This window comes from Halichoerus grypus, chromosome 3, assembly GCF_964656455.1.
Source record: "Halichoerus grypus chromosome 3, mHalGry1.hap1.1, whole genome shotgun sequence".
Classification (NCBI taxonomy): Eukaryota; Metazoa; Chordata; class Mammalia; order Carnivora; family Phocidae; genus Halichoerus; species Halichoerus grypus.
In genome coordinates this window covers 4,229,038-4,254,583 of record NC_135714.1, presented here as the reverse complement: position 1 = coordinate 4,254,583, position 25,546 = coordinate 4,229,038, and the positions used below count along the sequence as shown (strand labels likewise).

General features: G+C 48.9%; 1 protein-coding gene across 3 annotated transcripts in view; it reads left to right on the top strand.

Annotated features, from left to right (window-relative positions):
• TBC1D14 (TBC1 domain family member 14) overlaps window positions 1-25,546 on the top strand; it is a 104,898-nt gene that overhangs the window by 35,381 nt on the left and 43,971 nt on the right. For 2 of the 3 annotated variants that reach the window (XM_036086208.2, XM_078068349.1), the window contains exon 3: window positions 10,442-10,562. In XM_036086208.2, coding sequence (XP_035942101.2) covers window positions 10,442-10,562 — 121 coding nt within the window. Of the gene's footprint in view, window positions 1-10,441; window positions 10,563-13,061; window positions 13,084-25,546 lie in introns of those variants that run through there. The other variant, XM_078068350.1, reaches the window with a different exon arrangement.

Here is a 25,546-nt window from a genome sequence, read left to right as displayed (position 1 = left end):
GGGATTCCGCTTTATTCCTCAGGCAGAAGAAGCGCCTGTAGGTTTCGTGGCTAGTTAGCCCACCCTGGCTGGCAGGGCGTGGCTCTGGGTCTCTGCAGAGATGTGAGGGAAGAGCTGTGCTGGGAACCCGGGAACCCGGTCACACAGGCTTTGCTTCCCAGACTGCCCGCCCTCCTCCCTCCCTGTGACTAGCTGGGAGTCGGAACACTGCCCGCCTCACCCCTTGCCTTTCCAGCTGGCCCGCCTCGGCCCACGTTCCTCAACCTTGCAGGCTGTGGATCAGGGCCCCGAAAGGTGCCCATGGTGCCTCCCCGGGACTGTGGCGCCGGCTCCAGGGATGTGGCCCAGGGAGAGTCTGCGCTTCTGGGGCTGGCCTTTCAGAGCCACGTGGCTGCAGTTGACCCCATGGCGGCCTCCCCAGTGCTCCTGTTAATGGACAGGTTAGTGGTTGCAGTCTTGCCTTTCTTGCTTTTGTAATTGGAGGCCTCACTGGAGCGTGGTTTTTGCCGTGTGTAGGGTTTAGTATGGTTTAGCCATCCCCCCGCCCCCCTGGGGCAGAGTTGTTTCTTTGGGTAATCCTCGGTTTGAACTGGGTGTGGTCCCAGGAGCTCTGGGGCCTGCGCTTGTATTCGGCAGGTGGTATCTGATGCTCGCTACGCTCCCCTGTGTTGACTGTTCTTCTCTTTTTAGGGATCAGCTTTTTAAAGATTTTATTTATTTATTTGACAGAGAGACAGCGAGAGAGGGAACACAAGCAGGGGGAGTGGGAGAGGGAGAAGCAGGCTTCCCGCTGAGCAGGGAGCCCGATGTGGGGCTTGATCCCAGGACCCTGGCATCATGACCTGAGCCAAAGGCAGACACTTAACGACTGAGCCACCCAGGCGCCCCTAGGGATCAGCTTTTTAGCATCAGATACTACTTGGGTAACATTTTCTGAAGGAAGAGAGATGCCAAGTGTTTCCAGCTCTTGGGTACTTTTAGTCCTGTGTGGAACTAGGAATTTTGAGCCTGCTGTTTGGTCACAGTAATAACACCTCAGTGTGTGTCTTACTCACCTCGTATTTCCTGTAGGGGAGGAGGTTTTGTCGTGCAGGAGGCTGGCTTTGTAGAGTGCGGTTTTGTGTTTTGTGTTTCTGTGACAGCTGAGTGGGCTGGCCCTTGCCCTGGGGTTTTCAGGGCAGAGTTAGGCCCCGTGGAAGTGTACGTGGCCGTGGAGTGTGCCAGTTTTTGAGGGCTGGAGATGTGGAAGAAATACCTAATAGGCTTTAGAGGAATCATTCAGGAGTTTTGCCTTTTGCCCCAGGGGAGTGCCAGGATTTATATGTTCCTTCGGAGCAAATTCCTTGACCTCACCGAGACTCAGTTTCCCATCTGTGCCATGTCGACTCTAATACTTCTCTGATAGGATTCAGACCCGGGTGGTGTTTCCATGTGATGATGACACGCCAGCAAGGACTTCTGTGCTGAGTTCCGTCCCTCATGTGGAACGCGTGTGACGGGCCTGGTGCAGTATTAGGCACCAGACAGGTGCTCTGTGAAAGGTGAGTGTGGCTCAGAAAACGGTGGAGATGCCCATCTGTTCTCCTGGGAACTGAATGCGAGGTGTGTTAGCATATTTCTGATGACTTTGGAATGAGCTTTGGAAGGTCTCGTTTGTCAGTGGGACAAAAGAGGGAAAGAGCCAGAAGCCCCAGGGAACTATTATTGAATTAGAAGCAAGAGTTCAAATGTACAGTCTTGAAGGAGGAGGACTTTGGAGGTTTATTTTCCAAGATTCCGAGAGAAGTTTTGAGAAATCCGGTGAGTGTGGCTTGCAGAACCTGCTCCACCGGGTCAGGGAGGATTGCGTCCTTCCACTCCTGCTGCCCTCTGCCAGGTAGCAGCCTCGGATCCTCAGGTCCAAGTCTTGGTTCTCTGTTGCTTAGCTGTATGTCTCTGGGCGGGACTCCCCAACCTCCCTGAATCCTGGCTTCCTGTCCTTTAAGTGAAATAATTCTTGTGTGATCGTTCTGAAAATTCCTCCAAAAAGCATGCATTCAATACATATGTTTTCCTATATGCCAGGAACTGTTCTAGATCCGAGAAGGACTACAGTAAATAGAAGAGACAGGATTCACTTGTCGTGGACTTCACATTCTGCTGATGAAAGCACAGGAAATAACAAGCTGATCATTCTCAACTTGAAATACACTGGAGTGCTTGCTCTCTGTAGGGCGCCTGTTCTAAGTGCTTACCCTCAGCACACACTTCAGGGGCTTTGAAATACACTGGCACAGGGACCCAGATCCAGCACCTCATCTTTGTTGTCAGCTAGCCTCTTAGATTGCTCCTGAAATCACCCTATTTTGACTTCAGTAATGTCTGAAAGTGAAGTAAGTGGGGGTGGGGCTGAAAGTAATACCTCACCCCACAGCATCTAAGAAGAAAGGGGGTCAGTCCTTGGAGTATACTGTTTCTTGTCGGAAAGCGGAGAGATGGAACTTTGGGTAGAAGTCCTTGCTGGAGTGCCCTCACATGAGGTTTTGGTTTCAAAAGTCAAAACACGACAGTGTTGGAATTGTGATGTTAGTGATGCTTAGCCTTCAGGACTCCTCACTTGTGCCTAATTTTGTGTTTATAATTAAACATAATTTTCTTTCTCAAGAGGATTCCCTGGGGCACCTGGGTGGCTCAGTCGGTTAAGCATCTGCGTTCGGCTCAGGTCATGATCTCAGGGTCCTGGGATCGAGCCCCGCGTCGGGCTCCCTGCTCAGCAGGGAGTCCGCTTCTCCCTCTCTTGCTGTCCCTGCTTGTGCTCTCTTGCTTGCGCTCTTGGTCTTAAATAAATACATAAATAAAATCTTAAAAAAAAAAAAAGGATTCCCCAAAGTGAATAAGCTTCAAGGCCCCCTAAAGCCCGGATCTGGCCCTGCAGGCAGGTGAGGGGCACGCTGCAGTGGCAGGTACGCTGAAGCCGGGCCAGCAGACGGGCGGCCAGGTGCAGCGTGGCCCACCCGGGAGCCGCGGCTTCACTCCGGGCTTCGCTCCGGCTCTGGTCGTGCGGGAACACGTGCCCATGGGGCCGGATCTTGCAGCCCTTCAGGAGAAGCCAGAGACCCCGGGTTTTATTGTGATTTCTCGATCAACACAAAATGTTAACAAATATCTCAAACTGGAAAACACCGTGTACAGAAAACACAGGCTGCTGGTGTGTCCTCTCTCCCGGTGGTCCCTGCACACACGCCTGCCCTGGTGGTTTGTGTGCGCTTTCGCTTCATCCTCGCAGTGGCCCCAGGAAGATTTGTCTTCTCTGTTTACAGATGAAGAACGTGAGGCCCAGGGCTGCCGCTGCTTCCGTGGGGGGTTGGGGGTGGGGGTGGGAAGCCCTGATTGGAACCCCGTGGGTTCAGATTTGGGGGCCCGCTTGCTAGGAAGGCCGCTGTTCTGCCTCTGCCTGAAGCTGCTGGAGCAGGGGTGGCTACGGCAGTGTGAGGGGACAGCAAGGAGCTTGGGCCCCTTGGTTCTTTCACGTTCCGCCCCCATGTCCTTGCAGCCGTGCTGGCTCGTAGGAGGCTCGGGAGGGAGACGGGAACGTGTGTGCGCTGCCCGGTTAACCACAGTGCTGGCTCTCTGCTCTTCTGGATGGTGGCCGCCCACCAATCTCATCCGTCTGGGGGGAGGGGGCACTGCTGGGAGGCCTGCAAGGGCCGGGGTTTGAGTCCCTGGTGGGTGATCTTGGGAACTTGCCTGACTTGTAGGCCACTTTCCTTGGAGTGCTGTCCCCAGTCTCACGCTGCCCCTGCTCTCAGCTCAGTGGCCTGAAGCCCCACGTGGGCAGGCCCTCGCCCCAGCAGAGCTGTCGTGTAGGCCGCGTGGGCTGAGCACCCGGATCCCTTCCCGGGCATGGCTTGCCATCACTTTTCGCTTCTCTCTTCCGAAAGGCTTCATGTTTTATACCAGTAGAGTACTAACGAGCATGTTCATTTTCTTCTCACCGTTTTGCTCTTATACGGCACTTTCCACCTGACACAGCAGGGGCTCCTGGAACTCGCCACCTAGTGTTGTTAGGACTTCTAGAAAAATCGGGCACTGTTTTGGGGTTTGGTGAAGTCTTACTGATTTGAAAGATGGGGGTGGGAGTGATGCAGAAGCACTGTATTTGTTTACTTATTTATGATTTATTTGAGAGAGAGAGCGAGCGAGCAGGGGAGGGACAGACAGACAGGGAGAGGGTATCTCCAGCAGACTGCGCTGAGCACAGAGCCTAACGTGGGGCTCGATCTCACAACCCCGAGATCATGATCTGCTCGAGCCGAAACCAAGAGTTGGATACTCAACTGATTGCACCACCCAGGCGCCCCAATTTATTTATTTATTTATTTAAAGGTTTTATTTATTTGACAGAGACACAGAGAGAGAGGGAACACAAGCAGGGGGAGTGGGAGAGGGAGAAGCAGCGCTCGATCCCAGGACCCTGGGATCATGACCTGAGCCAAAGGCAGACGCTTAACGACTGAGCCACCCAGGTGCCCCTTTATTTATTTTTTTAACCATCTCTACACCCAGCGTGGGGCTCACACTCAATCCTGAGATCAAGAGTCGCACGCTCCACTGACTGAGCCGGCCAGGTGCTCCTCGCTTCATTTCTTATTGGCAGAAATTCCTAATTTAGCAACGGTTTTTTGTTTATTAACTTTCTTCAATAGGTGATGCAGTTGCGTGGTACAAAATCCATAAAGTACGGTAGAGTATTTGGTGAAAAGTTTCCTGTGCCCTGTGCCCCCCGGTAACCTGTTGCGGGAGCAGCGAATGCCGTTTCTGTCTTCTCCCAGGGGGGGTCTGTGCCGTACACCCCTACGCATCTCGCATTCCTCCTTTAACAACAGGTAGCTCATCGTCTTTCGGACAAGTGCCCCCGACCCATCTTAATGCTGCATATGGATGTGTCATGAACCCTTGGGCTGTTTTCAGTCTTTTTGTGACGTTTTAAAAAACCAGTTTGTTCCAGCTGGAGTATCTCATCAAGATGATGTGCACATTTCTCATGCGTTCAGTTGCATATGTGGCTGGGGGCCCCGTCCTGGGCGGCAGAGTCAGGAGGCGAGGGGTGTGGAGGTCCTCGGGCTGTCTGCTTCCCCACTCCCTCAGCCCCACTTGGCCCCTTGGCAGCCTTCTCTGGGTTTTCTGCCTACGGGGGCGCACTGGACAAGCCTGTGGCTCATAGCGTGGAGGAGGCGGGGGAAGGGGAACTGTGGTCAGGGTCTGTGCAAACCCAAGCTTGACTCTTCTTGGTGAGGACCGGGTCCTGATGGGCCATTTTGTCCTGGTTAAATGTGTTCGTGCCTGATCTTGCTGCTAATTGTGATGAGGCACTTTACTTGTGGCCTGGCGCCCTACAGCTCACAGGAGAGCTGGTGGGCAGAAATTAACACACCATTATTTTTAGCATTACTTTGTCATTGGTGTCCCATATCTCCTCCTCTGAGTTGTTACCTCTTGAAATGAAAAGAATTATTTTGCAAGCCAGGGGTAAGGGCCCCAGTGAAATCTTGACTCCCTTTTCCTGCGCAAGGGTCTTTTGCCCCCACAGGATGTGAGGATTATTCTTTATCCTCGTAGTGGGTGTGGCTCAGTCATCAACCACCGCAAAGTGTATTTCCCAAGGCCTCTTAAGCATTTTTGTAAAATGCGTCTGGATAGGCCTTATCAGCAGATCCCCAGTGGGGCCAGCACCTTTTGAGTCACCTTCCTTCAGCCCACCATTCCCGTAAACCTGGCCTCTGCCCCCCGGGTCCCTCTGATGCCTTCAGGGTGTGGAGTGCTGGCTCAGCTGGAGGGGATTGAGTGGAGGACAGGGCTGTCAGTCCCCTAGAAGAGAAGCCCTCACACGGTGATGGGGACAGCAGCGACTGTCCCCTACTGAGTGTGCGCGCGAGGCAGAAGGCCAGGCCTGTGAGGTCCCTCGCATCGTTTGGTCCTCGAAATGTGCTTCTGATCAGGAGCACATCAAGGGTAGGGGGAACGGCACGTGTGGTGGTGCCACAAATGGGGAAGCCATTGAAGGGATTGGGGGACAGGGCTGGTGGGATCCGTCTGTGCTCTCAGAAGATGGTCCCGCCCGCCGTGTGGAGGAGATTTCTGGGGCGTTGTGGCAGATGCAGTGGGAGTTCCTCAGGGGCCCAGGGCCTGATGGTCATGTCCTGTGCCTGAGGGACACCTGAAGAAAGGGTGGGGTAGGCACATGTGGGGTGTGATAGGCTGTCTGCAGGCCCGTTGTGTGTAGGCCCCGGAAAGACACAAAGAGCAGGGCTGGGGAGGGGGGCCAGACCCTTGCCAAATCAGGTGAGGGCTCGAGCTAACCTGAGGAGAGATGGAAGGTTTCTGAGCAAATAAGACCACCTCTTTTGTTGTTCAGTATAGTTGAGGCCCTCAGAATGATTCCCTGGATGAATGCGGCCTGGCAGGTTGTTGAGAGAGCCTCCTGCCTGCAGGGGGGCTCCTGGGGCAAGGCTCATGAAGGATTGTAACGCCATTGCTCGCCTCTTAGGGGACCTCTTTGGAAGAGTCTTCAGCGGCTTCCTCTTCATTACTCAGCCCTGCCAGCTGCAGGAGGGTGGACCCGAGTGGGCATCACAGAAGAAGGGGGATAGTCAGGAGGAGAGCCATGCCCACTCCCAGGTGGGCTGCGTGTAGGTCAGAAGTGCCAAGTGGGTTTGCGGTTTGCTCGCCGGTGTGGGTGGGTGGGGCTGCAGCCCTACCATCCTCATGGCTCTGCACCTGCCTCCCCTGCAAACACATATGGTCGCTACTCCATTTGCCAGCAAACAGGTATGGGGCACCTGCTGCATGCTGGCCGAGATTCTGGGGTTGCAGAGGGGCCTCTGCTCTGCCCTCCTGGCAACCCCACCCCCAGGGAGAGGTGTGTGGAGAGGAGAGGGGACAGGGTCCCTCCAGCAAGCACAGAATAACTTGGTGAGTGCTGTGGGGACAGCTACTGTGGGAGCCCAGGCCCGGGGGTCCGGCTGGTGGCAGCCAGTCAGGGAAGGCTTTGCAGAACCAGGGCAGACGTGAGGACTTCCTGAAGCTGGTGGTGGGACAGGTGCATTTGAAATAGTTGATGAAACAGGAAGGCTGAATCAAGCAGTCCCCGTGTTTTGCCCCCTGGTGAAGTATCACAGATGGTGTTGATGGCTGGGGGTATGCTAATTCGCTGGGGCCCAGGGCTTGAGAAGCCCAGGGATCCATGGCTGTGTTTCCCTCTGGGCTCTCCTGGACTGGGGAGAATGGCAGCACTGTGTGACTCTAATCCAGGACGACCCCAAGGGTGCCTCCTGGTCAGCCAGACTGCACAGGAGTCAAAGGGCGCGGTTGGGGCTCCTGGGCTCTCCCCACCCCATCCATGTGCCTGGCCTGGGAGTGGGGTTTGGGCACATGACGGGCAGAGGCAGGTGCTTGGCTCTACCTGGCCTCCTGGGCTCAGCGGCCAGCTCCGTGCCAGGCTTCCAGTGACCCACTGACCTGGAAGGGAAGCCAGAGACTGGAACCTTTCTCTGGGCCGCTCCCTGTTCCCTGTGCCGAGGACACAAAGGGCTGAAGCTCGGGCGGGATTTCCTGTCCTTTCAGAGCTCCTCGGCCTCTGATCCACAACAAATAATCCAACCAGGGATACCTCTCATGAGCCTTTCAGAAGTCGTAGCCTGTCATGTATCATGATTTTTGATAAATTCTATCTGTACTACATTTGTACAGACTTAGAGAGCCTTCGCAGGGGATGGAGAAAGCAAGGTTTCTGTTCCTCTTGCTGCTTCTGCTGGCCGTCTCGGTGACTAGCACCACAGGTCCGGTTCGCCTCCCGGGTCACAATCACCCAGTCGCTTCTGTGCGGTTCTCTATCCCAGTCCTTACTCCTCTAGACCCTCAGTGACCTGCAGCTCTCCACATTAGGGTCGGGGTTCATCAGGAGGTGTAGGCCTTGCTCCTGGCCCCTCCCCTTCCAGGTGCATTTAGTTTCCTCACCTTTTGTCCCTCGTGCCCCGTTCCCTTCTCCAGAGGCATCGCTTCTTTAGCAAAATGTAAGCCGTTAGTGAACCAGGCTCTTAGTGCCCTTCTGGGCACCTGAGGTTTTAGCTCGGTTTGAATTGTGTGTCTTCCACCAATGGCTGAGTCTTAGATGTTAAATAGGCTGGGCCTGGGGACAGCTCAAAGTTAATTTCTTACAATGGTGTATAGAATTGCCTTGGGCTATGAAGTGGTTTCTGAAATGGGTTCTATTATAACCACAACAGAAAAGCAAGGAAGAGTACGTGAAACCATTTGTTTCCTTTTGGGAAGTTTTTATACCTCTATTTATTTATTTATTTTAAGATTTTATTTATTTGACAGAGAGAGACAGAGAGAGGGAACACAAGGAGGGACAGAGGGTGAGGGAGAAGCAGGCTTCCCGCGGAGCCCAATGCGGGGCTCGATCCTAGGACCCTGGGACCATGACCTGAGCCGAAGGCAGACGCTTAACGACTGAGCCACCCAGGCGCCCCTATACGTTTATTTTGATATGATTTCAAATTTATTGAAAAGTTGCAAGAAAAATAAGGAACTTCCACGTATCCTTTACCCAGATTCATTGTACGTCTCACTTCATGTGTTGTTTTTTTTTTTTAAGATTTTATTTATTTGAGTGAGGGAGAGCAGGAACAGGGGGAGAAGGAGAAGCAGGCTCCCCGCTGAGCAGGGAGCCCAGTGCGGGGCTCGATCCCAGGACCCTGGGATCATGACCTGAGCCGAAGGCAGATACTTAACCGACAGAGCGGCCCAGGTGCCCCCCACTTCCTGTGTTTTATCTGTTTTGTGACTCTGGTATATATGCCATGTAAGCAAGTAGGTATTTCTTGGAAGCATTAGCAGAACCAGTTGGAGGTACCAGTACATTCCCTAAGAACAAGGGCATTGTCTTACATAAGCACTGTGCAGTTACCAAGATCAGCAAATTTAACGTTAATCTCGAGCCGTTTCCTAGTCCACGGTCTGTATTCACATTTCGCCTGTTGTTTCAGGAATCTTCTCTGATAGTCCGTCCTCTGGTCGCTGCCATCGGCGTGGCGGGCCGTTGGCAGCACGCCGGAGGGGGAGGCGCGTGCTGGGAATGCCGGCTCTGAGCACCTGCCCGAGGAGGCTTGCCTTTGTAGGAACAAGGAATTTGTGGGAGACGCTTTCAAGCTAGGTGGAAACTCTCTTCCTCATGCAGCTGTGAGCTGCCAGGCCGAGCGCCCACTGGCCCTTGCCCGTCACCGTGCGTCCTGTGCTTGTTAGGCTGCTTTCCCTCTTCCCCCGCTTCTTTGTGTTTGCTCGGATCCATATGGGCTCTTGGATTTTCGCTTTATTCAATGGATGAGAATCCCTTGCCCTCATTATTTATTCCGATGGCTCGATTGTTCCAGATTTAGCCAGTGGGAGTCCTTGTTTCAAGCTGGCTACTGTTTGCTTTAAACATGTCCCCGTATTTCTCTGGGCACTTTCTTACTTTCTAGCACAGGAGATGCTGTGGGTTCATTTTATACTTTCCAGTGAAACCCTTTGTTTTTAATGAATGCACCAGCATGTACATTCCAAAACGTAGTTTATTGTGTACTACCATTGGGGATTTATCTGTGTTCTTTGGGACTTTTGTGTACATGTTTTTGGGAGAGAAGACCTCATGACTGTCGCCTGAGTGGCTCTCTCTTCATGATAAGTGGGTAATGCAGATTTACCTTAGAGATAACTTAAACTGAGCTAGAGGTTAATTATTAAAGCAACTCTTATTTTTTTTTTAAAGATTTTATTTATTTATTTATTTATTTAGTGCATGAGAGTTGGGTGGGGGGAGAGGGAGAGAATCTCAAGCACGCTCCACACTGAGCACAAAGCCTGATGCTGGGCTTGATCTCCTGATCCTGAGATCATGACCTGAGCTGATACCAAGAGTCGGACACCCAGCCGACTGAGTCCTGTGGTGCCCAGCAGCTCTTACTGTTTAAGCACTGACTGTGTGCCTGTCATTTTAATTCTTACAAAGACCCTTGTTAACCATAAGGAAACTGAGGCTCAGAGAGGTGAATATACTGGTCATAGTCACACAGCTAGTGAGTAATTGGGCCAGGGTTTCAATTCAGTTCAGTCTGATTTTAAAGCTACCTTTTTCTGAAATATTTTGTTGTGGTATAAGGTATTTCCTTACTCCGAACTGTAGAATTTGTACATGTCACAGTTGACCAACAAAAAGCTTATTTGTGGTTTTAGGGGCTTTTTCCCTACTGCATAATTCTGTGTCTTCTATGATGACAAGTCTGCAGAGTTAAAGCTTGTGGTTCATCACAGTGTTCTCTCAAAGGAAAGGCCCCTTGTTTTCATTAGAGAGTGACTCGGCAGTCCTGGTGTTTCTGTGAATACCCAGAAGTTCCCTAACCCTCTTATTTTCTTCCTATAGGAATTTGCTTGCTAGAAAACAGAATGCAAGACTTGACAAACAAAATGACTTGGGATGGAAGTTATTTGGAAAAGTACCACTTCGAGAGAATGCTCAGAAAGATTCAAAGAAAATACAAAAGGTATACGACATACAAAAACGCAGAAATACGCTGTGCAGCATATATTTATGAACCTTGCCAAAATACCTTTATGGAGGCTTTGAAATTAGAAAACTTTGTGTTGATCTGCATGCCAAGTTCCTAAAATTTAAGTCTGTTTTCAGAAAGTTGATGTCTTTAACCTTTTCCATTCCTTGTTGCTTACCGCATGCGCACGAGAGCGCTGGCTTTAGCTCTTCGTAACGTCACTTGATCGGTTTTTCCACTACTAGTCGCAAATGTGTTTATTGTCAAATTTTTATTAATTGTGTTCCTTATTAAAGCACTCTCCCTCTCCGGTCACCTGGGTTTCTTGGAGCTTAATCCTTCCAGTGCTGATTTGGCCAGGAATGCAGGGGCCATCATTCAGCCTGGCTGTAGTATGACCCCCTGCCCCTTGCTGGCTCGGGAGCTGCCCCCGTGTCCGAGTGGGGGGAGGGCCTGGGGTTATCTCATCACCGGGCTTCCTCGCTCTCCATGCAGGGAGTGACGCCAACAGCTGGAGGCAGGTGCTCATCTTCTCAAAGACGGCTCATGTGCAGACTCCACGAGCCCAGGGGTATCTGTGGCCTCGGACCCTGACTTTTACCGCCTGCGTCCTCCCCTGGGCTCTGAGTCCCAGCCATCCTCACAGACTGCTGTGTGCCCAGGGCTGCAACACTGCCCCCCATCCCCAAGCAGGCTGACTCCTCCCACCTCAGTTTTGTATTCACTGACAGTCGTTCAGTGAATATTTTTGAGGACCTACTACGTGCCAGGCCTCGTGTGTGGTGCTGGGTTTCGAGAACTGACCACGGCACCTTGCTCCAGAGCGGCCCTCTGGTAAGGAGAGGCCTCCAGGGCAGGTAGGGAAAGGAGCACTACGGGTGTGTGTAGGGGTGGGGCAGGGCCTGCTGGGCCAGGCTGCACCCAAGGTCGAGTTCAGAGGTGTGGCAGAGTTAATAATGTGGGGGATCATGAGCTGAGTGATTACCCTGTGCTGGTTTCAAATGAGTCAGCACTTGGGCTTCTAGTTCATGTAAAGCCTTCTGAAGAAGGTACTATTATTGTCCTCATCTTACCGAAGAAGCACTTAAGACACAGGCTGAGTGACTTGGGCAGAGCTGGACCGTACCCCGGGGCCCTCTCTGCTCCTCTGCCGAGGGCCTGTGTGCCGCACGAGCCCGGGGAGCAGTGGGAGGGGCGGTCCCTGGGGCTTGTGCGCTCTGCTGGGCCTGGAACCTGTCTCTGACCTGAGGGCTCGGGGGAGCCCCTCGAGGGTTTTACTTACCTCCGGAGTGATAAGTGCCCCTGGCAGGAATGTGGCTCTTGGACTAGTCCAGAGGAGTAAAGTGGGGTCTGGCCTGGCGCTGTGGTTGTTGTGGGTTGCAGGGGACAGCCCCTTTGAGTACCAGACACGTTGGGTAGAGGGGTGCAGCGTGTGCGGGGAGGCGGTGAGCGCATGTTGGGGCCCTGGCTTGAACAGCATGAGGGATCTGCACGAATTTCAGGTGTTTCTGCCTCGACAAACTGAAGGTGTTCTGAATGTTGTCCCAACATTCCCTGTAGCAGTTGTCTGGGCCCAGGACTCTCACCAAGTTAGAATTCGTTTTTATAGATTGTTATATTTTGAATTCGAATCACTTATTGTGTAGGCTTAATTCAATAGCATACAATTAAAAGGTGATGTGTTTGTATGCAAAGCTCAACTATAAATTCTTAGAAACTAAATAGCCAAGCTGAATTTTTAAAAGAAATCCACGCTTTGAAAAAAGTAACCATTATACTTAAATTTTCCCATGACTCAGCGTGTTTGAATTTCTTATCTTTTTCGTTCCCTTTTTTTTAAGGTAAACATGGATTATGTTCTTGAACCTAAAGAATTTTTGTGAACCAAAATGACTAGGTCCGCTAATTATGTATTAACACAATACTGCAAAGAAGAGGACCATCTGGCTTCAGCCATCAATAATAAAGATGTAATTGTACCTGCATGAGTTACACGATCCTGCCCGTGTCCTGTTCGCTCATGCTTTGTGTCTCTGGCCCTCTATCCCATGTCTCCCTCCCTGGGGCTGGCAAGGCCCATGCGGGATCCAGGGCCAGGGACCTGCCACTGTGGGGATGCTCCTGGGCATCAGGCTGGAGCTGGCTGTCCAATGTCAGCTCACAGCCTTTAGAGAGCGCAGAGCTGGGGCTGACTGTCGGGGCCTGTGATCTCAAATGGTGCCGACAACTCCAGTTAGAGCCGAAGCATAAGGAAGGGTTTAGGAAACTCTATTTCCTTTTCCCATTCTCTTTGAAATGTTTTATCACACAGTGATTGAAGAGCATGGACTTTGGAGTCAGACTGCCAGAGTTGGTATCCCAGCTCTGCCACAGCTGAGCTGTGTGGGCAAGTCACATAACCTTTCTGAGCCTCCTTTCCCTCCTCTCTAGAATTTGGAGAACCATAGTACCAGCCTTGGAGGGGTGAGGATTAAATGTGCGAATGTACATCGTGCTCAGAACAGCGCTGAATGTCGTAAGTGCCAGAAAGCGTTTGCTGTTGTTACTGTGACACACAAGAAACAGAACGCAGTGTGAGAGAATGAGCCTGAGGCCTCCACAGAGCCCTTCACTTGCATGTTCAACAAACACTGCACCACGCTGAGGCCAGGCCTGTGGTTGGGTCGGCACGCTTCAGGGAGCCTGTGGCTGAGCCGAGGGGACAGGTGCACGCACCAGCCAAGGTCTTTGGACTGGAAGACTTGCATTCGATTTCCCACTTCACCTCTCCTTATCTGTATAACCTTGGGCCAGTTACTCCTTGGCAACTAGGGCATTACGAGTCCTACTCACTGGATTGTTATACATTAAGAGATCACGTATGTGAAATATTTTTGTCCCGTGTTTAGCACAGCCTGTGGCCCAGAGTTAGTAGGCAAGGAGAGGCAGTCAGGACTTTTCATTAAGAAATCGGTCCAGCAAGTGGCGGGTGCTACCTCTGGTTTGCCCAGGACATCCTGGGACACATCCAGCATCCTTGTAACGGGGCCAGATTCTCTTCACCTGAGCCTTGTGTGTACATGGCTGCCATTTTTAGGAAATGCTGCAATGTTACTTTCAGTTACCTTTTCAGATTTCATAAAAGTTTTGGAAAGTAATGTTCTCTCAGCTTACATTATTTCAGAGAGATGTTCTAAATAGGGGAAACAAAAATGACCCAAGGATAGCTATGAGAATGACACTAAAGCGGTGGTTCTCAAAGTATGGTCCCCGGACTAATATTATGACCATCTGGGTGTTTGTTAGAAACACAGGTTCTCAGGCCTCACCCTAGACCCACTGAAGGAGCTGTGGGGCTAGGGGCACCACAAGTTGTGTTCTAGCAAATGCTCTAGGTACTGGTCACGTGCATTCACATTGCAGAAGCACTGCTATTGGAGAAGGGGATGCTGGATATTAAGAGGCAAATAGCCATCTTTGCCTACAACAGGTTAAATAAATGGTCCAAAGTACACTAGATACACATTGTGGCAGCTGCTGGTGAACTGGAGAGGTCCCCGAGAATAAAGACAGGGAGAACGCATTTGAAGACAGCTGTCTTCGGGTCTCCTGTCACCGGGTTTGTACGGGCCAGGGCTCTGGCCACATTGGCCCATCGGGGCAGCACACCCTTTGCCTTGTGAAGAAAGAGGAACCTTCCTTCTTGGATTCCACAGTCCTGTGTTCCACAGATTTGAGCCACTGTGGGGGTCTGTCCTGGGATTACAGTGAAGGGCAAGACTTATGTGGCCCCTGCCTTCGTTGGACCTTACCGTAGATCGGGGGCAGAGATTAAAGCACCCTAACTCTACAGGTAATTGCAGCTGTGATAAGCCTTGTGAAGGCAGGTGGCGTGTGGCCATCCTAGAGTTTCTGCACCACTGGTTTTTTCAAGTGACCGCCCGTTCCCAAGTCCAAGGGGCATCCCATGTCTTATCAACCTCTCCTCTGCTCCTTGCGAGCCTTTCTGACCTTGACTTCCAGGTCACCACACTCTCCTCTGCGGGGTGCCCTCTAGATTTTAGAGTGCCTCTCAGGTGCTTCTCTGTCTGTGGTCACCCCCTAGGAGACCTCAGCTGGACTCGAGGCTCCACTGGCCGCCCCCACATTTGTTCCCAGCCAGGACCTCATCCCTGAACTGTAGACTTCGGCCGGGTGCTCCACTGGGTGTCCTCCAGCCACTTCCTGTCTGACTCTTACTTTGTTTTTTTCCGTACCGTTGGGCCTCTTCCTTTTGCATGTTTCCCCATTTTGGAAGGCGATGGACTTAGCCTTCTTCTTCAGGTCTAAAACTTGAGAGTTGTTCTTGACTTCTCTCTTCTCACATCCTCCTTCCAGGCTGACTGGCGTTTTGTTTATGTTTGCGTTCTGTCCATGACTTTGATGTGCAGCCAGGTTTGGGAAGCAGTGATTTGCTGGGGAATTTCGATGCTCCGGTGATGTTGTGAGGAGGAAGTCTTATTAAAAGATCTCACTGCCATCGCCTGGCGTGAGGTAGTTGTGGTTTACTGTTCCTCAGTTGCTCGAACTATTGGAAACGGGGGGTGGATTTGTAAAGATAAATTAGCAATACTTAATTATCCTGGTTATATTAATTGGTAGAAGACGTAGAAGACGTTAGCAAATTAAGAAAAAGAAAACACTTGGCGTCTTATTGCCCTGAAATAACCACTGTTTGCATTTTGGTATTGTTCCTTTCAGTAATTTTCTCATGCACTGTCTTTTTATTTTTATTTTTTTGAAGAAAAGACCACTTAAAAAGTAAAGGTGAGTCTATGTAATTTGAGGAGATGTGGGAGGAGCTCAGGGCTGCACACATTTGGGGGATGCTTCAGAGCAGAGTTTGTGAATCTTTTAGACGTAACACTGGGAACATGGACTTGAGGGATTCAGGCAGTGTGCTGTTGGCAGCTGCTGATGCAGCTGCTGACGGGCAGGGACCACCATAGGGAGTACGGGCTTGCGGGCTTCCTTGTCCTGCGCAGCTGCTGACGGGCAGGGACCACCATAGGGAGTACGGGCTTGCGGGCTTCCTTGTCCTGGATAAAACATGTCCTGTGAGCCAAGAAGCATACATGTGTTTGTATAACCTGGAACGTGTTGGACGGCCTTCTGGAATTTCCAGTCAGCTCTTAGATATGAAAGAGAGAATCCCAGAAGAAGGCAAATCCAGAACAGCCTGAAGTGGTATTCATTCTTCTCACCTCTGGGTTCTGTGAAGTCTGGGTAATCAGAAAAGCATAAATCATCAAAAACTGCAGAAAAGACAAGCCTGGATGGTCAGTGCAGGTGGCTGGTGATGGGCCTGCAGGTAATTCTAAAACAACAATGAGAAAACTTCCTTCATCTTCAAAATGGGTTTGAACCAGTTTACAGAACAGAGCAGTTCCCAGTTCTGGGTAAGGAGTAAGCATACTCTAACCTGTCTCCTGATGAATACAGCTATCAAACTGGCAGGTGGACTGGGGGGAAAAAGACCACAATTCAGAATACCTCTGAGTTGATTGACTTTACCATTTTTCCCCTCTGATATTCCCCAGGCCAAACTCAAGGTATCCTAAAACCCAGAGATGGGTGTTAATGAGCACTAGGTATTAGAGGTGGGTTAGATGGGTGTTGGAGAGCACTAGGAAAGCCTTTCTAGTTCGTGCTGAGGAGTGGTACTCTCACACTCAGAGAGAATGCAGAAACCCTACTTTTCATTTTTTTCTTTTCTCTGTTTTCTCATTCCCTAGCGCCCATGCAGTCTTCTGGCAGCAGAAACGGGCCAGCAGGAGCCTGAAACTCTAAGGAAGGGGAACTGATTAGAGGAGGTTTATTCCCAAGAAGGTGGGGCAGACCCCTGATGCCCTATTCTCTCTCCTCCTACCACTTGGCCCAAGGTTGTGGGAGGTGTGTGTCTGGCTAGAGAACCAGAAAAGTGGTGACCCAGGAAATCTGCAAGTTCTGGAGACATTGTGGAGAGGAAGAGCTCAGGAAAGTGACCTTTAAGGTTGTTATGAACTCCGAGGCTGACTCTCAAGTTGTGGATACATGGATCTGACCCTAACTAGCAACAGTAGACTTGAAAACTGGACTTTGGGAGTAGACCAGGACCCACGCTGGCCACTGGGCGGTGCACATGGGGGTTATAGTCAACAGGTGCTATGAAGGCTTTGCAAAGTCAACTGACTTTGGAGCCATAACCCACAGAAGGCTATTTGGAACATGGGGCTGGAATCCAACCAAATCAATTGTCTATTAAAATAAAAATGTCAACATTCTCCAAAGGGTTTAGACAAGACCCCCGAGTCTTGTAACACAATAGTCAAGATGTCTAGGATGCCATTCAGACATACTAGGAAAATCTCAACTTCCGTGGGAAAAGATAATTAACAGACACCAGTACCAAGATAACACAGGTACTGGTGAATTATCCAGCAAAGACTCTAAAGCAGCCATTATAAAAATGCTCCAATAAATAAGGGGGAACGTTCTTGAAATAGGAAGGTAGAAAGTATCAGTAAAGAATTAGAAAATATAAGGAGGAACTATGTGGAACTTTTTTTTTTTTTTTTTTTTGAGAGAGAGAGAGAGCTGGGTGGGTGAGGGGAGACAGAGGGAGAGACAGAGAATCTCAAGCAGGCTCCACGCCCAGCACGGAGCCCGATGCAGGGCTCGATCTCACGACCCTGAGATCATGACCTGAACCAAAATCAAGAGTCGGATGCTTAACCGACTGAACCACCCAGGAGCCCCTACACAGAACTTTTTAATGAAAAATAACAGTAACAATAAAAAGCTAACTGGATAGCCTCAGTAGCAGAATGAAGATGATAGCAGAAAGAGTGCGTAAATTTTGAGACAGGTCCATAGAAACCATTCCATCTGAACAATACAGAGCAAAAAGATTGGAGGAAAAATGAACAGAGCCTTAGGGACACGTGGGGCAGTACTAACAGGTCAAACGTTTGTGCTCTTGGGGTTTCAGAAGGAGAGGAGAAAGATGGGGTGCAGAAAAAAATATTGGACAAATAATGTCTGAATACGTCCTAAATCCGACAAAAGATCTAAACTTACAGATTTAGGGAGAGGGGGGCTCAGTGAACTCCAGACAGGAGGAAGCCACAGAGGCCCATGCCCAGACACATCATAATCAAACTGCTGAAAATAAAGACAAAAAGTATCTGACAAGCAGCCAGAGAAAATGCGTTACCTATTGGGGAATGACAATTTGAATGATTTTTCGCATCGGAAACCCATTTTTAATGTATTGGAAGAAAAGAGCCCTCAGTCCCAAATTCTGTCGGGCATGATACCCTGCAGGGGTGAAGGAACACAGCGCTCTCAGATGAAGGAACAGTGGGAGAATTTGTTGCCAGCAGATCTAACTCAGTGAGTTGCTAAAGGAAGTTTTTCAGACGGAAAGGTCATTACACCTGAAGGAGACTTGGAACATTTGGAAGGAAGAACAGGAGAACAGTGAGGGTCTAGGTAGGTACAGTGGACCCCTGTTGTCTTAGCGAGCTCTTTAAAACATGTTCTACTGACAGCAAGGATGAGACCGTCGTCTGGTTTTCAATGTCTGTAGGTGTCACATAGAGGGATATATATGGTGGTAAGAGTGTAAAAAAATTAAATATGCATTATAATCCCTAGATCGACCACCAAATTATACAAAGAGTAAAAAACACAGCAAATTAAAATGAAATTCTAAAAAGTTCAAAAAACAAATCAAGGCAGGAAAGAGCAAATAGAGGAAGGAAAAATGTAAAACAGACAAGATGATAAACTGAAACATATCAGTAATTATGGTAATATAAATGGTCTGAACACACCAGTTGTGTGTCTGAATGCCTAATCCTGACAGATTGTCAGAATGGGTGAAAAAATTAAAAAGACCCAAATGTGTGTTGTCTAAAAGAAACTCACTTCACATGTAAAATACGTAGGTTAAAATGAAAGGATGGGAAAAGATACACCACGAAAGCACTAGTCAGAATGAAGATGGAGCAGATAGAGTAGCATAAGAAAAAGTAGATTTCAGAGCAAGGGAAGTTCCCAGGGACAAGGCGGGACGTTACCCAGTGAAGACAGAAGGACTGAATGTGTGTGCACCCACAAGAGCTACGGAATGCATGGAGCAGGGCAGAGCTGAAACAAGTGTACAAGTCCACAGTTATTACAGTTATTTAGAGAGTGTTGACTCTCTAAACAGTGATCCATGGACCACTGACAGAATCAGCCAGGACACAGAAGGACTGACCATCACCCATCGGCCAGCAGGACTGACCTTTGGAGAATACTTCGGCCTCCCGCGAGCGCACAGCACACATTCTTGACAAGCGTGCATGCAACATTCACCAAGATAGACCATAACCTGTGTTATAAAAGAAACCATAAAGCTGGAAGGATTAAAATGACACAAAATAGGTTCTCTAACCACAGTGGAATTAGATCATAAAGCCGTGACACAAAGATAGCAAGAAGCTTCCCCAAAACTTGGAAATTAAATACGTAACACACTTCTAAATAAATCATGGGACAATGAGGAGGTCACAAAGTTAGAAAATATTCTGGACTGAACGAAAATAGAACATACCAAAATTTGTGGGATATAATGCTTAGAAGGAAATTTATAGCATTAAAATGCTTATATTAGAAAAGAACAAAGGTCTCCAGTCAGTAATCTGATTTTCTACTTTAAAAGCCATGAAAGAAGCAAATAAACCCAAAGCAAGCCAAGGGGGGGGGAAATAATAAACATAAGAACAGAAATCAATGAAACTGAAAATGAAAAAATAATAATGAAACCAAAAGCTAGTTCTTTGAAATGATGAAGAAAATTGATCAGAACTGACAAAAAGAGAGGTGAATCAAATCATCAATAAGATGAGTGAAAAAGGGGGATACCACCACAGACCCTACAGAAATTAAAACAATGATGAGAATGTCATGGATAACTCCACATTCTTAAGTTTGATAATTTAGATGAAATGGTCCATTTCTTTGAAAATCACAAATCACCAAAACTCATCCAAGATGAATAGATGACCTGAATCATCCTCTAATTATTAAAGAAATGGAAATCTCCAAGCCCAGGGAGTGTCATTGGTGAGTTCTACCAGTATTTAAAGAAAAATAACATCAATTTTAGAGGAGAGACTACCTCCTGATGCATTTTATGAGGCCTGTATTACCCTGATACCAAAACAAGACAAGTGCAGTACAAAAAAAGCCAATTTCAGACCTCTGTCCCTTACGAAGACACACATAATCCCCAATAGAATATTGGCAAGTTGAATCCATTAATACTTTAAAAAAAAAAAATGGGCAATACACCACAACTAAGTGGCATTTCTGCCAGGAACGCAAGGTTGGTTTGGCATTTGAAAATCACTCAGTGTAATCCCCCATATTGACAATCTTGGGTGAGTCTCAGGGGTATTATCTGAGTGTAGGAATCTAATCTCAAAAAGTTGACAGGCTATACGATTCCATGTATGTGACACGCTTGAAAATACAGAGCCGTAGTGCCAGGGAGGGCCTAGGGTGTGAGGAGCAGGGAGGAGGTTTTGGGGATGGTAGGACGGCTCTGCATCTTGGTTGTGGTGGTGGTGGCTGGAGGAAAGTTGTAGAACTTTATGTTCTGTGGTGGTTGGTGGTGGCTGTTAAAAGTCGTAGAACTATGTACATCAAAAAAGCTGTTTTAGGGGCACCTGGGTGGCTCCATCGTTAAGCGTCTGCCTTCGGCTCAGGTCATGATCCCAGGGTCCTGGGATCGAGCCCCGCATCGGGCTCCCTGCTCCGCAGGAAGCCTGCTTCTCCCTCTCCCACTCCCCCTGCTTGTGTTCCCTCTCTCGCTGTGTCTCTCTCTGTCAAATAAATAAATAAAATCTTTAAAAAAAAAAAAAAGCTATTTTAATGTAAAAAAAAAAATAATGAAGAATGAATGAGTCCATCAGGGCGTTTCCATTTCTAGGGATTCATCCTAGAGATGAATCAGTATGTAAGCAAAATGTTGGTTGCTAAGGGTATGGATTGCAGCACCAAAGGTTGGAAGCAAGCTAAATGCCTGGCAATGGGGATTTGGTTAAATCCCTAAGTGAAATAAAGTGCAGCTCTTGAAAAGCAAAGTGAATAACCATTCTGTGAGTGTCCTCTGTATTTATAAAGGTACATGCATATCTTTGTAGATGCAGAGACTCTCTATGGAAGGATACTTATACGACTGATCATGATAGAATTACTTTGGAGAGGGTAATGAACTGGGGATGTGGGAGATAGGGAGGAGGGCAACCTACTTTCTCTGTATACCCTTTCATACCTTTTGGATTTTGTTCTGTATGTGCATGTCTACTCTAAAAAAGATATTTTTTTAAGATTCTGTCTATCTATCTATCTATCTATCTGTCTATCTATCTATCTATCTATCTATCTATCTATCTATCTATCTATCTATCTATGAGAGGGAGAGGGGCAGAAGCAGAGGGAGAAGTAGGCTCCGCGCCGAGCAAGGAACCTGATGTGGGACTCGATCCCAGGATCCCGGGATCATGACCCAAGCTGAAGGCAGACGCTTCACCAACTGAGCCATCCAGGCGTCCCAGTCCAAAAAAATACTCTTTAAAAATGTGTGTAGGGGGCACCTGACTGGCTCCCTGGTAGAGCATGCAACTCTTGATCTTCAGGTTGTATGTTCAAGCCCTACATTGGGTGTAGAGATTATTTAAAAATTTAAAAATCTTAAAAAAAAAAAAAACAGTTAAAACAATATTAAAAATGTGTGCAGAATGATAGAGGAAAAATTTGAGGAATTTTGGGCACAGGATAGCCAGATGAAGCCAAGGGTGAATGGATGTCCCAAAATACAACCCACGAGGTCTCATGTAACTCCAGAGGCACACTACAGATTTGGCATTGAGCTTCCCAGTGGCCAGAGGAAAGAGGGATACGTTAGACAGCTGTGGCGATCCCTTGTCGGAAGCTGAACCTGTTCTGGAAGTTTGGGCTTGTCAGGGTGCTAGGCAGCATGTTTGTATGCAACAGGGACCTTCTGGTGGAAGGTGAGTCTCAGGAGATGATCACAAAACATGTGCAGTCCCCCTTAATTTGGGTTTTTGGAGAAGAAGCAGGTTAAATACTTATCAAACCTGTACATCATGCCTTTCTGGATGAGAAGGGAAAGGAAGCGGTGGGAAGTTTCTGTAGGGGAAATGGCAAGGTCATTGCATTTGACCTCTGTGTTTATTCTTGGGATAGGTTGTCTCCCACTGTTGTGGTAATGGTTAATTTATTCTGAGAAGTGTAGCTCTTGTACTTCAAGTGCCTTTCAGTGATATAAACTGAAATTCCAGCACATAGTGCCTCTTATGGTTTGCTTATTTTTCCTAATGTGGAAGTGATAAATTCCCCATCTGTCTGCCCACGTGGTTCCCAGGAGGAGAGAGGGATTCTGGAACAGGAGCCTACGTGTTAGTTCTCCTGCACATCTTCCCTGGGGGCCTCTGACAGGGCAGGGGTCAGAGGTCTGCGGTTTGGGAAGGCAGGGGGACCACGAGAGGACTCTGACTGGGATCACGGGTCCCCGAGTATGGTCTTGATTCTGTTGTCCACAGTCAGTTGTGTGGCCCTGGGCCAGCGACTGCCTCCCCAAACTTCGGTTTCCCACTCTGCAAAGATCATGTGCACCTAGCCTGTGCTTGGGAGGGTCAAGTAGGATGAAGGCACTCCCGGGGCAGCGGCTGGCATCCATTGGGAGCTCAGTAAAGGTCAGTGGCTCCTCCTGTTCTGGTCTAACCTCATGGCTACACCTTCACTCTTGTGGGTGATTAAAAAAAAAAACAACAACCAGCTTTGCTGCAGGAATGTTCGATGTGGTTTGGAAATTGCAGTTGGCAAAATCAGCCTTGAATTCCATCTGAAGTGGCTTAAAAAATGTTTTGTTTTTTTTTTTTCAAATGACGAAAATAATTAATGAAAAAAGACCCAAATGATCAATGTAGGTAGGGTAAAACAGGAATGCCCTCTGTACCCCAAGACTTCCCAGCCCCTCCTGGTGGGAGTCTCTGACAGATTAGTGCCCACCCTCCCAGAGTACGTACGTACATTTTTCATCCACGTAAATACAGTTACTACAGAATCATAGGCTGTGTGAGTTGTGCACATTCTCGTCGGTGTGCACACGCCAGGTACTCAGGAGATTGACAAAGAAGCAACTTAAAGATGCCGTAGGCTGTGCTGAGCTGGAGAGCACCACCCGTGTTCTGAAGCCAGTTTCCCACTGACCTTGGGCTCTGGCGATGGCGTCTGCGTTCTGGTGGCCCGTCCTGTCACTGGAACCAGAAAGATGCATTTCATGGTAGCAGCTGAACGGAGGCAGCTTCCTAGGAAGACCCGGACAGATGGCCCCTGGGAGCTTTCGAATGCTTTTGCCCTTCTCTGGGCAGTTCAATGTGTTGTCATGAAAACAGTGACAGCTGAAGAATACTGCTCTTCCACTGATCTAGTTCCCAGTGGAAGACTGAGATTTTCAAGTATTTTGTAATCTCTCAAACACAGTTGGAGCAGCAGGAGAGACACTTCCAGTGGCCGAGGGGCCCAGGTCTGGCTGGCTTGCCCTACGGGTCCAGTGGGGAGTGCAGGGCCCAGTGCACAGTAGGCTGCCTGAGGAGGCCTAATCAGCAGGTATAGGGGTGGAAAATTTTCCCTTCTCCCCTTCTAGGTTCTTTGGTCCGTCTAATAATGAAACAGACATAACAGATTAACAGGAGAAAAACTAATTTTGTATGTATGGGAAACTCAAAGAAGTGACCAAAGCAGGCGGCTTTTAACACCTTTTAGACAAAGAGACAGTGAAATTGTAAAGAATTGACAAGATGAGGGGGTTTGGACTTGGGGTAGTAGATTAGTGAAGACGTAAAAGGTTTGTTTACGCAGCCTTCTTGGCCCTGAATTCCCTGTCTCTGGTGGCAAGGACGCCTCTGTCCCTCCTGGTGCAGGGAGGGTACCTCCCACACGGGAGACTTATTCCTGCTTTCAGGGGGACAGAGGAAGGTCAGAGTGTCCTTGCACTCACTGTTTCTCGAGAAACTTGAATTCAGAACAATCAGTGTGCCAAAGTGGCATGTTTGGGGTGGCATATTCTATGCTTCTTCATAGACGACTGCGTAGGACTCTGAGAAACCTCAGATTGGTGGAGACTGAGGCAATTTCCACACCTCCCTGTAAGTGACTTGTCTAACTTGAACTCAGAGTGTTACTTCTAAAAGACATCTCGTTGGCGTGGAAGCACTTTGGATGGGGCCTTCGTATTGGCACTAGAAACTCCCGTGGTGTTCCCAGAAGTAATAGGCGAGTGCTACATTTATTCCTTGGTCTCATGCCTGGGTCTGATCGTTAATGTGGCCTCGGGCCCGTGAAGGGAGCACCGGTGAAGGAAACTGAAATCTTGGTTCAGAGGCAGCCCACCAGAGAAGTTGGCAGTTAAGAGGCCCTGGAGTCAGACAGCCTGGGTTCAGATCATGCCCTGCCACCTCCCATCTGCTGCTTCTCCGAAGAGGCCCCTCAGAGCTGCAGGTGCTGTGTTTGGGGACAAAGAGGTAGGGGAGGGGCCGCTGTCACAGTGCCACAAACTTGGGGGCTGAAAACACACATTTATTCTCCTATAGCTTCGGAGGTCAGAAGTCTGAAATGTGTCTTCCAGGCCAAAATCAAGGCGTTGGCCAGGCTGGGCTTTCTAGAGGCTCTAGAAAGGGGGGAGTCTCTTCTTTCCCTTCCAGCTTCTGGAGGCTCCTGGCATTCCTTGGCATGTGGCCGCCTCACTCCAACCTCTGTGTCTGTGGACACATGGCCTTTCCTTCTATAGTCACATCCTCATTTGCGTCCCCCTCTTAAGGATACCTGTGGTTATTTTGGGCCCACACAGATAATCCAGGATAATCTCCCCATCTGAAGGTCCATAACCTTAATCACACCTGCAGAGCCCCTTCTGCCATAGAAGGTAACATTCACAGGTGCTGGGGATTCCGACACGGTTTTATGTGGGGGCCATCGCTCAGCCTAGCACAGTCCCTACCTTATGGGATTGTTAGGACTGAATGAGGCTCACTGGGTCTCAGCTCAGGGCTCCCTCCGAGATGATGTTCTGAGAGGTCTTCCCTGCCCTCCTTGTCTGAATAACCACCCAGCACACCCCCATCGGTCATCATGGTCACAGGACTCTGCTATTTCCCATCTTAAGTTCTTGCTCAGTTGTTTCTTTACTGCCTGCCTCTCCACCCCTGCTAGACTACGAACTCAGGAGAGCAAGGTCTAGAACTTGTTTGCTCAACCATTGCTTTATCTCCAGGGCCTGGAACCGTGCCAAGATTTAGTGGGTAGTTAATACATATTTGTTAAGTGGATGAATGAGTGTCAAAATCCAATACATACCACTTTGTAGGCATTTTTCTTCATGTTTTTATGACAACATAGGCATTTTCCCATATCCTTAAATATTCTTTCAGGATCTCATTTTTACTAAGTAAGTGGCCTTCTGTGTAATGTGATTTTACTTAACCAGTCCCCAGGACTGGGAAGTTGTTCCTTTGGTAACCTTTTGATCCCTGCTCGCAGCGGTCTTCGGCAAGGTTGGGTTTGTCAGCATCTCTGCTAGGCTGCTGCATTGAACAAGTGGGTCGGTCTTACCTCCTTGACCTCAGAGGGTAAAGACAACGATGTCATAGATTAATCAAATAAGCAAATCCCCTGTGCTGATAGAGATACAGGAAGCCTGGGAATGAGCTCTGGTTAGCTCAGAACACTTCAGGAGGAAGAGTTCTTTAGGCGGATGAAGGTGGATCTAAAGCCACACTGAGATGGAAAAAAGGCTCTGTTAACTTCTGATTTTTGCTTTAAGTTTCAAAATTTAGTAAAAGGCAACCTGTTATCACATGGTATAATATATAGTTAAAACTTTGTAAGTGGTCCTCAATTCTAAA